Consider the following 11,733-nt stretch of genomic DNA (forward strand, 5'->3'; position numbering starts at 1 on the left):
TTTATTCCTCTGCTCAAATTGTTCTGATAATGCAGAGACAAGTTAGTATGAAATCCTTTTGTTATTTGCATCAGAGCTACATTTTAACCATGATGTTTTTGCAGTTATTATGTGGAGGGCTTTCCCGGTGTACTTTTGTATTATTCACGACTCCTTTTGATGTTGTGAAGACACGATTGCAAACACAAATTAGTATTGATTTATTTTCAAGAAAAGTAATTCACACTCATCTAACTCTTCCAATTTTATCTGGTTTTCAGTATCATAATATCCTTCCTTGTTGTCTGATTCTAATTCACTGCTATTCAAATTTTTTTAAAATTTTTATCGTCAGAGTGTAAAAGATTTAACAAAATGACAACATTCACTCTTTGATCTTGAGATTAGTAGATGATCAAGTAAACCAAATACTGACAATTTCAAGCATGCTTTTAAAATTTAATTAGTTCAATCAAAATACAATTTGAGAGAAATCGATTTGATGCATAAATTTGCATTGATCACATAACCATTTTGCTAATTTTGGCAGTATTTATAGTTCGGACATATTAATTGTGATCATAAGGTTTTTCTTGAACAAAACTTGATCTTAACAGACTCCAGGATCAATCGAAAAATATAATTGAGTTTTTCATGCACTAGAAAAAATAGCCAAGCAAGAAGGTGTACAAGGCCTTTACCGGTATGTCTTTATTATTAATGTGAACAAGAAATTGTTTGAATAAATTTCCATTTAGATGTTACTGTTTTTTATTAAATAGAGCATTGAAGATTCTCATAAGTTTTTATAGCTGCATCTGAATGAATTTGATCTAAATGCATGCCCATATGTATGTTAATGTGATCACATATACAGCCATGCAAATTCTCATAATTTCTGATAGGAAAATTAGGTTAAACACAGAAGGAGATTCATTATTGTCTATTATGATTTCACTTTTCAAAAACAAAACATATACTCAAAGGATTTGATTTAAATCTGATTCAAAATTTATATTTCCAAGTTGAATGTTAATGTGCTTACATGCCACTTGGAAATTATCATAATTCTTAATAACCAAATTAAGCAAAAGAAAAAGAAAAGGAAAACACTACAATTATCTGTCAGAAAAACAAAGAATTTTGCCTCTAAAAGATTGTGTCTTTTAAGGATCTAATTTGAATCTATATATGAAATGTGTTTCAAATGTTAAGTACTATACATAACAATGCAAATTCTCATATTTATTTATTTATTTATTTTTTTTTTTGTGCTTTTGAATTTTAGAGCTCTTACAAACTACTATGAACATTGTCACAATTTCTCCTAACCAAATTATACTTACATATATATATATATATATATATTGAAAACGCCTAATAATCGATCATGATTTCACTTTTCAAAGATGAATCTGAAAATAATCTCAAGTTTATGGTTAGATCTGAGTGCAAGTATTTCCAAATGTTAATACATTTACATACCATCTTGCAAATTCTCAAATTTCTGATAATCAAATTATGTCATTGTTTCAATTTTCAGAAACAAATGGTGTTATCAAAGTATTAGTTGTGATATTGAAGTATTTGATTTGAATCTGAATCTGTTTTTGTTTTTTATATCTATAAAGGGGGGTTTGATACCAAGGTTATCAGTGTGTATAATTCATGGAGCCATCTTCTTTGAATCATATGAACATCTCAAAGCTCTGATTTCTTTTCAAGTTCCACAAGAACCAGTTCCAGTCCTGAGCAAAATACAAGATCACAAACTCTGCATTTCATCGCAGAAAATTCACACATCGAAAAGATGAAGACTTCATTCAGTGTTTGTTATTGTCACGGATTTCGTTCAAGGTTCCGTATGGCCCTTAGTCAATATTTTGAAGTCCTTGCCCGACTAAGGCAGCCATTTCATCACAGAAAATTCACACATAGAAAAGACGAAGAATTCATTCAGTGTTTATTATTGTCACGGGCTCGTTCTTTCGTTCAAGGTTTCATACAGCCCTTAGTCGATATTTCGAAGTCCAACCAATAATAATATAATATATCTCACCAACCCCCAATAATGCTCTCTAACTACCACCATATCATGACAAATATATACAAGGTATAATATCAAAATAGTCCCTCTATTTTTTGTTTTCCGCACTTTTAGTCCCTCTAATATAAAATCTGCTTTTTTGGTCTTTGTATTTGCACATTTTTGTCCTTTAATTATAAAGATCCGTCTTTTAGTCCTCAGTATTTCTACATTTTCATCTTTTTTTGGTCCCTCTAATTCATCAACTGGAAGGACCAAAAGAGCAGATCAGTCAATTAGAGGGACAAAAAAAAACAAAAATGTGAAAATACAAAGACCAAAAAGACGGATTTTATATTAGAGAGACTAAAAGGCGGAAAACACAAAATAGAGAGACCATTTTGATATTTTGCCCTATATACAGATGTCATTCTTGCTCTCTAATGTTGGTGGAGAAAATTGTGAGGTATAACAGTTATGCATGTAGACAAATATACCGCTACAAAAAAGTCGGCAATTGCGTAAATGCCCCATAACATTCATACAATTTACAGTTGTAGGGGCATATTTGTAATAATTATATTTTGCAAGGGTTGCATTCAAAGTAACAATTGAGACAAAATACTTGTACACAATCGAAAATACAAACGATGTCTGGCTAATTACAGTAACAACAGTGAGCAGTAGAGAAATTGAGGGAATTCATTTCTGTTTAAAAACAGAATGAATATTTACATTATATTCATCGAGTTTGTCGATCCTCGCAATACAATCATTCATCCTTTTCAGAAGAGCAGGCATTGCGGAAACATTCTGGGATGTCTTGTCGCTAAACGAATGTAACTTTTGGAGCATTTCTTGATCAGCTCCTGCAAGTGGTTCACTCAACTGAGATTGTCCTACCATTTCTGTGAATCAAATTAGAGACGATTAAATTTGGAATAAGATAAAGTTTGAGAACTTAGAAACAGATGAAAATCAACAGGGACCAGGAAAACTTATTTTTAACAATTAAAATATATGTCCACATTGTCAAACACAGCACATGAATTTATTACTGCGCTGATAGAAAGGTTAATTTTGCAATTCCAGCTAAGATCGGTTCAGGATCATGAAATTTTTCTCCTATCAAATAGAAGATGGCAGATAAGGATCAAGATTGCTGACAGTGCCATTCGCAATCACTGGAAAATTAACAAGTGCCAGAAAAACCCATTTCATCAATAGTTATAATATTATGTCATTTAATTAATTACAGATAACCAATGAGTTTACCAAAGAAGGTTAATTGTGAGCAACTTTATGACTAGCAGCATGTAGGAAAACTATTTGTTCTCTAACTAAAAACCCGTGAAACTAGGGCTTTGGGATCCTCGGTGATTTGGTTCATATTTTTTTTTTTGTTTTCCCTATTAGATAGAAAATTGCTGCCAAGATTGCTGACAATTACCCTTACTGGTGCGCTAAGCTCGCTAGGTCAACAATAGACATGCACTATATCTATCGAAAGATACTTATGCACACATAACCCAAAAATGTGTTTCCCATACAATATAAGAAGCTATTGTCTATGGTACCGAGTTTAGCCACATTTGTTTGATATAGGCTTTTTGGTATTTAAACGAACGTTTCATGGAATAAAGTAAGACGTATATAAATTATAACTTGCAACTTGTCACATCCGGTTCAAATAACAAGCGTCATTTGATATTCACATTAGACTTTATGCAATACAACAAAACTGTAATTCTAAATTAACAAAGAAAAATCAATTCAAGATAAATAGAATTTCCAAATCAAGAAAACAGACCACGAGTTAATAAGTTATCACAGCATCATAGGCAATAACTCATGAGAAATATACTGCTTGCATTGCATGTACAATTCAGTAAAAGATAACAACCAGGTAGAAGAGAATATAATCTGATATGAAGTTTTATACAGAGCTTGCGAGGCTTGGGCACCCCCGACTGGTTTCCAGGATTCTCTTTCAAGAGAGGACTAGGGACTTGTTTCCATGTAGGTAAATGTAAATCCAAAGCAAGGACAAGAAAATGAAGAATAAAACTAATATCTTGTTTATGGGTGAAATGAAGCAAACAGATTTATTGCGAGAAAATGCTTCATTTCTTTAATTTTTCTTGTTAAATTGGAGGGAATTCAATGCAGTCAATAATGTCATCTTAGTAGTAGCAAAGAAACTAGAGAACATGTGATAGTCTTGAAGATTTCAGACATGGAACATTAAACCATCCAAAATGAGATTTTTATTGACCAAAATACTTCATTTCACAATAAAACAAAGAATTTATAGTACAATGCACATTAATCAATCAAGAAAATTGAGGGAGGTCAACACAATCAATACACCGTCTCAGTAGCATAGAAACCAGAAAATGCCTGAAAATTACAAGGATTTCAGTCATGAAACTTAAAATCATTCACAATGATAGTTCTAAGAACAAAAATTTAGTACAATGCACATTAATCGATCAAGAAAATTAAGGGAATTCAACGCAATCAAGACATCACCTTAAAAATGCCTGAAATTCCAGAGGATTTCATTCATGTTTTATTAAATCATCCAAAGTGAGAATTTTTTAAGGACAAAAATGCTTCACTTCACAATCAAACAAAGAATTCCTGGAAAAACTATCAAAACTAAGAGTTTAAAGGACAAATTTGCTTCATTTCACAATCAAACAAACAAATTCTAGCACAAATCTCAGCAACAAATCCAGAGAGATAAAGAGTAGGCAAAGAGGCTATCAATGAACGCACCGGGGATAGTGATGGACGGGAGAGAAGGCCGGAGGGCGAGAAGGCGTGAGGCGAGGGCTTGGGAGAGGCGGTCGGGCATAGAGCGACGGGAGTCGAGAATCCGTTGGGCCAAGTCTTTGATCTCGCGCTCGAGCTCTTGCACCTCCCTCTCTTCGCCGCTGTCAGCGTCGTCGTCCATGGCTTCGCCTTGGATGCGCTCCTCTGGAACTAGGGTTTCGAGATGCCCCTGTCTCGCCATTAATGGAGCTCAGAGAGAGAGAGAGAGAGAGAGAGAGAGAGAGAGTGGACTAGAACTAAGTTTTGTTATAGATAGGGGCTAAGAGAGAAGATGGGAAAGAATCAGGGACCTTTTGGAAATTTTGTTATAGTATTCTTCTTATTTATCAGTGAAGCAGGGGTGTTATTACAAATAATTGTGGATAAATTGTGAAAATACCCATACTTCTAGGAGATTAAACAATATAATCCTTGGTTAGAAGGTTTAAGTATTCACTTTTACCAGGGATGCAAGTGGTTTGGGGCGGGAAATAATTCTCCATTCTCCCCAATCATTTTTCCATAGGGATCCTCGCTGGGTCAAGGAATCCCCGCCCTGCCCAACATAAGTGCCAACCCAGAGTTATATATCTGGGTTACAAATGTGCTAACTCGGGGTTACAAGGTCTATATATAACTTTTTAAAAAATAAATTGTTAAGATTGTATTTTAAACTCAATTTTTTAAAACTAAATTTCTGTTAAATTGGAAAGTTATATTTACTAAAACATTATTAATAAATACAAAAATATTTAAAAACAATCAAATATTTGGTCAAAATTATAATCATGCTGAATTTTTTTAAAATAAATAAAAATTAAAATATATAAATTTTTTTTTTATTATTGGAGAATCCGCTGTGGAATTTCCCGTGGGGATTTCCCACAAGGAGCAGGGCGGGGAGAGTATTCCCCGCCCCCGCCCTGCCCCACTAAGCAGGGACGCCCTACCCCACTTGGCAGGGAAGGGTTTTTCCCCATTCCTACTAGCCTCATCAGGGCGGATCCCTGAGTGCGGGGATTCTCCATCCCACTTGCATTCCCTATTTTTTTACGGATGTATATTTACAAATTGCCCTTAGGTCTCTGAACATATACATTTGTATATATATCTAAAGTGGACGCATCATCTTGGGACACCTGCAGATTTTGAATCTACGGACATCTCTGTTGGATTATTATCTAACGGTCCTCACTTTCCCGTTCTCCCCAAGGCTTCCCCCTACTCTTTTTGAAATCCCAACCCCATCCATTCCTCTCAACCTCTCTTTTTTATTTTTCATCATCAGCAGACATCTAGTTTTGTTATATATATATATATACATACATGGACAAAATAAATCTAAAAACGTCCCACAATAACTGTTAGATTTGCATTTAATGACTTCTATCCATTCAGGCACATTATTAAACAATACCTAATAGTAACAATGTCAAACTATAACAACTAATAATAATTTTACACCCCATCCCTACAAATAGGGGCATGATCTAATGAGCCGTTAATCTTATGCTATATATATATATATATAATTTATGAGTGAAGAAGGGGTGTTGTAATAAATAAGCTAATAAATTGTAAAAAGGCCCCTATGTTTGTGAGATTGAACAATATAATCCTTGATTATAAGGTTTAATTATTCACTTTTACAGAGGTCTATATGCAAATTGCCCTCCATGAATACATATATATAATAAATATAATGTAATCTGATTCACAAGAACAATTTCATTTTTTTTTTTTCAAGTATAAAACAAGAGAAAAAACATTGACAAAATTCAAAGAAAGAAATTTTAAGTAGAATGCAAGGATTGAGAAGATGAAGGCTTCTTCAAAGAACAAGAGGACTTGAAAGCTTCAATGTGAGACTGGCATTTCAACTGATCACCTTTGTTTTCCTCCAAACATTTCTTTAAAGCTTCCACATCACAAGGCGAAAGTTTTTTCGGAAAATTTGCATTCAATTCTTCCATTTGGAGGCTCGGAAAATAGTGTTATCTGCTAAGAAGAACAATAAAAAGAATGATGAAATTGCATTACTGATTGTAATGTTCTCATGTTATCGAAACATGAAAAAAAAACAAAAGTTGGTCATGATCAATGTGAGTGCAAGTGATACTACAATCAGGAAATTTTTCGACAGAAAGTACGAAAAGTGTGTTGTGATTGATATCAGAGTGTTATATTAGAGGGTAACAAGTTTAATCTGCAAAAATTAATAGGTAAAACAATTATTAGAAGATGAAAGATTGTTTTAGTTGATGCTGCAGCATCATACTGTTAATGCCGACAAAAACTGCATTAAGCTCAACAATTTCAAGCGATAACATGCATAATCTTCAAAAAGTACATAAACTGCATTATGCTCGACAATTTCAAGGTTCACAGAAATAAGAGTCTTATATTAGAGGGTAACATGCAGAATCTTCAAAAAGCAAAGGAAAAACAATTAGAAACAAGCTTGCCGTCAGGAAGGAGTACCGGACCGGAGTTATCAACAAATACATTTGTTTAATAAGAAGCTTTCATTGAAAAATACGAAAATTACATTGTACTCCAAGTTCACAGAAATCAAGGGATTAAATTGAAGAGTAACATGCAAAACTTTGAAAAGCAACTAAGAAACAATTTCAAAAGGACTTGCTTTTAGGAAGGAGTTCTTGAGTTAATACTACAGTTTCATATGCTTTGATGCTGAGAAATACATTTGCTTAAGAAAAATTTTCATCGAATACCACGAAAATTCATTATGTTCAACAACTTTATGTTCACAGAAAATCAGAGTATTATATTGAAGAGTAACATCCAGGATCTTCAAAAGGCAATGGAGAATCAATTAGAAGCAAACTCGCCTTCCAGAAAGGAGTTCTTGATTTGATTCAAGATCATCATACTTTCAGATACAGGCAAATACATTTGTTATGAAAAATTTCATCATAAATACGAAAATCATATTATGGTCAATGGCGTCATGGTTCACAGAAATCAGAACGTTATATCAGAGAATAACAAGCAAATCTTCACGCAGCAGTGGAAAAACTATTTGAAAAGAACAATCCTTCAGGAGGGAGTTCTTAAGTAGATACTAAATCAACATACTTTTGAGGCTTGAAAATACTTTTGCATAAAAAAAAAAATTCGTAGAAAGTATGAAAATTACATTATGCACAACAAACTTATTGGTGTTCACATAAATAAGAGTAATATATCAGCTTATAGCATGCTAAATTATCAAAAACCACCATTAATATGTCATCCAACTGATGTGCTACAAGGCAAGAGAGAATCCTTCAGTTAGTTTAATCTAAAAGAAAACAAGTATTCGATTATGCACCAAAGTAACCATTCTCACTTTACATCACTAACACAAGCAACAAAACAAGAATATGCTCAAGAGCAAATGAAGCTTAAGATGTAATACTACAGATAAAATTAAAAACTAGAGATCTCACAAAAAGAAAAGGAACAAAATTGAAACCACACCACTAGATCATTTATTAAATTGTTCTTCAACATGATCATTTCTTCCTTGCTATCATTAATCCAAGCGACACAATGAAATTATTGTCAAGATGAAATGCAGCATAAGATGTGACTCAGCTGATAGAATCAAACTAGAGATCTCATAAGAAAGAACCAAATTGAATCATCATAATCATGAAAAGAGTAGTCATCCAACAAACGTGCTATGAAGTAATAGAGAATTCTTTCGTAGTGTAATCTAGAGAAAAACAATAACTGAAATCTACTCTAAAGTTATCATTCTCACTTCATATCACTAATCCCAGCAACACACCAAGATTATGCAAAAGAAAAAAAAAATCCGGCTTAAGATGTGATTCCAATGATAAAATCGCAAACAAGAATAAAATTGTATGATAATCATGGAAACATGTTATGAGTCAGCATGACTTTAAATAAGGTGATAAGTAGAGAGTGGATGTGGTCTTTTAATTGTAAATGCTCTGTTTGAAGAGAAGGAGAAGAAAAACAGTTGTTTAATTCATTCAGTAAGGTTGGAAATGACATTATTTAACCCTCATAGTTATGGTTTGTACTTTGTACTAATACAAAGTAGGTGTAAGGATGGAAAATACTTTTGGCTGAGGTGTTAAGTGGATAGGAGAATTTACATTGAGTGCCCTCGTCAGTTGGAGTTGGTTACACCGAGAGTTGGAGGGTATTATTATAATCAGAATTGCACCGTTATGGTTGCATGTCCAGGTGGCGCGAGAGCGTTCTGGATCATCTTAATTGGCATCCAGCTGGCATCCTAGTTAGCAGATACATATAAAGGCGGGTAGCTTGGGCGAAGGAGGACATCTGGAGCTTTGACCATTCTACTTCTTCTTTGTTCTTCTCTTCTGTTGAAACTCTTCCACCATTGTTAGGGTTTGGAAGAATCTCCAGGCAATTTACCTCTGATCTCCCGTCTTTAGTTGTAATCCTTTTTGGTAATTACTAAAATCATTGTTCTGTGGGGATTATTAGCTGAATCAATTTTAGTATTTTAGAAGTTTTGATCTCTGAATTGGGAGACACGAGCTGTGCAAGTGAATCTTGGAAACTTGGGGGCATGAACTGAGGAAAATCGAGATGCGGGGCTATCCCAAGGAGAAGACAGATCAGCAAGCTGAGAAACATCATAAGGCTATTCAGAAGCTGAAGGAGCAGCAGCGAAATAACATGGATAAGGTTCATTCTATGTTACTTGGTCTTCAATCAATATCTAGTGCTAATCCTGCTAGTAGTTCACCAAATTTCTGCTAAATCAGTGAAGGAAATTGTTGGTATCAAAACAAATCCACTTAAGCTAACTAGGTTGGAATTTCCTAAGTTCAATGGTGAAGGTTTGCATGTGATAAGTGCTTGAGTAGACATATTGTCCTATATGTTTTACATGCATTAAGCATCATTTTTACCATGGTTTATGTCACATATAGTGTATTTTGTGTTCTTTTGTGCAATTAGGTTGTGAATGCCTTGAAGGGAGAAAAGGAAGCAAAGATAGGCTATAAAGACACATTTTGAGAGTTCTTGTTCAATTCAAGGACCAAGGCACGAGAAGAATTCATGAACGTGGAGATGTGTGCCAACTTCCAAAAAGATTCAAGCCAATTTGCTAGTTGGAAGGGCACAAAGACAGTCACATCTCCATGCTCCTTCTCTTTGTGAAGAATGCAAGACCTTTCAAATGATGAGTCGACGAAGAAAAGTCTTATAGCCTACCACATGGACGTGTGCCTGACCATGTGGCCTCAAGAGAAGAGTGTTTGGACCGCGTTTGTGAAGAGACTGTAGCTAAGTACTGTAGCATTTTGCTGTAACATTTTGTTGTAGCAGTACTGTAACATAATCAGTATTCACGCGACCGCGTGGAAATTCTTGCAGCCCAAGTGGGCGTGTGGAGGCATGTGACAGACACGGTTTGTGCTTATAAATAGCCCTCTTGCCTTATTCTTTGACATCTTTTGTGCGGCTCTTGAGGGGTGAGACGGCTAGGGTTTAGAGAGGAGGTCTTTGGTAAGATTGGGGGTCGTTCTTCACCAACTTTGATCGATCTTTCCTCCATCATAGCATCGAGAGGACCTTCGGCAACTTAGCTTCGGAGAAGGATTCTTCAAGACGTTGAGCGACCCATCAAGGCCATCATCACGAATTCGAGGGGGTTTTTCTTTATGGTTTATATTGCTATTCATTGTATTAATCTTTGTTTTGTAACTTACTCCGAGGAGGGCTAAACCCTAGTAGGTATTTGAGCATGTGAACCCTAGGATCTTATCTTTTGTATTGATTTGCTTTATCTTTTCTATTAAATCCGAGTTGATTTGAGTTTTAATCTTGTGTTCCCATGGCTTGCATGTTTTATTGATCATTGTGGTTGATTGTATATGCATGATTTGTTACTTTGATGAGAGAGAGGTCTCCATTAGAGTTAGAACTCCAAGATTAAAGAGGGTTGAGAGGGTGAATCATGAGATAGTGGAGTGTCCCCTTTTCCTTCTGATGAGTATTTCTTATCTCCGTATTCCCTAGACTCTATGCAACCATATTTGGTGTGAGGCGTGAGATTGGGAGATTTCTCCGCCGAGACCTTGTAGGGGTTTAGGGATCTTTCGCCTAGAAGTAGGGTTAGATCTATCTTTAGGAATCGGTTTCACTTTTAGATATCCCTAGAGTTTATTGTAGTCATATGGGGTGTGAGGTGTTGAGATTGAGCGATTTCTCCACCGGGACCTTGTAGAGGACTAATACCGGTGGCTTGGAGGCAAGGCCTGTTGTTCTTGGATTACCTCGACTCATTAAACTTGGTTTCGAAGCATTTAACAAGTCTCGGGCTTCATTTTAGATCCCAGGGAAAGCATTGCCCGGGTACCTCATCATCTTTATTGATTGAGATCTCCCTCAATTTTACCCTTGCACATTCATCTCCGGTATTTACTTCTTTGCACATTAGATCATCACATCATATCATTTATCATTTATCATTAGGCTAGATAGCAGAGAAACAGTTAGTACTAGTAACCCTGTACTCTGTGGATTCGACTACCCAACTCACCGGGTATTTTATTACTTCGACACCCGTGCACTTGCGGTACACCCACGCAATTCGGTCGTGTCAGCATGAATGGTTAATTAAATGCGATTAAGATTATGAATTTGATGAGACTCCCGATGAATCTAAAGTGAAGATTGCTTCCTTACATTTGGAGGGTAAAGCCTTGCAATGGCACCAAAACTTCATGAGTAGTAGATTGAGTAGAGATACTCCGGGTTGAGCTAAATATGTTGCAGCTTTGAACATTAGGTTTGGTAGTGAATTACACTATGATCCAATGGCTAAACTCAAGAATCTTAGACAACCGTGGTCAGTTCAAACTTAATTGGATAAGTTTGAGTAAGAATCAAGT

General features: G+C 35.1%; 1 protein-coding gene across 1 annotated transcript; it reads right to left on the bottom strand.

The window, feature by feature from the left end:
• Positions 1-2,616: 2,616 nt before the first annotated feature.
• On the bottom strand, positions 2,617-5,065 carry LOC120275199. The gene is made up of 2 exons (XM_039281723.1): positions 4,787-5,065; positions 2,617-2,913 (listed from the first exon to the last, which is right to left on the bottom strand). The coding sequence occupies exons 1-2, from the start codon at positions 5,022-5,024 to the stop codon at positions 2,708-2,710; spliced, it is 444 nt and encodes a 147-aa protein (XP_039137657.1). The 5' UTR covers positions 5,025-5,065; the 3' UTR covers positions 2,617-2,707.
• Positions 5,066-11,733: the final 6,668 nt, after the last annotated feature.

The sequence above is a fragment of the Dioscorea cayenensis genome, chromosome 14 (genome assembly GCF_009730915.1).
Source record: "Dioscorea cayenensis subsp. rotundata cultivar TDr96_F1 chromosome 14, TDr96_F1_v2_PseudoChromosome.rev07_lg8_w22 25.fasta, whole genome shotgun sequence".
Classification (NCBI taxonomy): Eukaryota; Viridiplantae; Streptophyta; class Magnoliopsida; order Dioscoreales; family Dioscoreaceae; genus Dioscorea; species Dioscorea cayenensis.

Bases quoted from the DNA above. Each gene is read 5' to 3' on its own strand.
- LOC120275199 (XM_039281723.1), bottom strand. From the start codon at position 5,024: ATGGCGAGACAGGGGCATCTCGAAACCCTAGTTCCAGAGGAGCGCATC. The intron at 2,914-4,786 runs GTGCGTTCATTG...TTTGATTCACAG, and splicing joins CCCGTCCATCACTATCCCCG to AAATGGTAGGACAATCTCAG.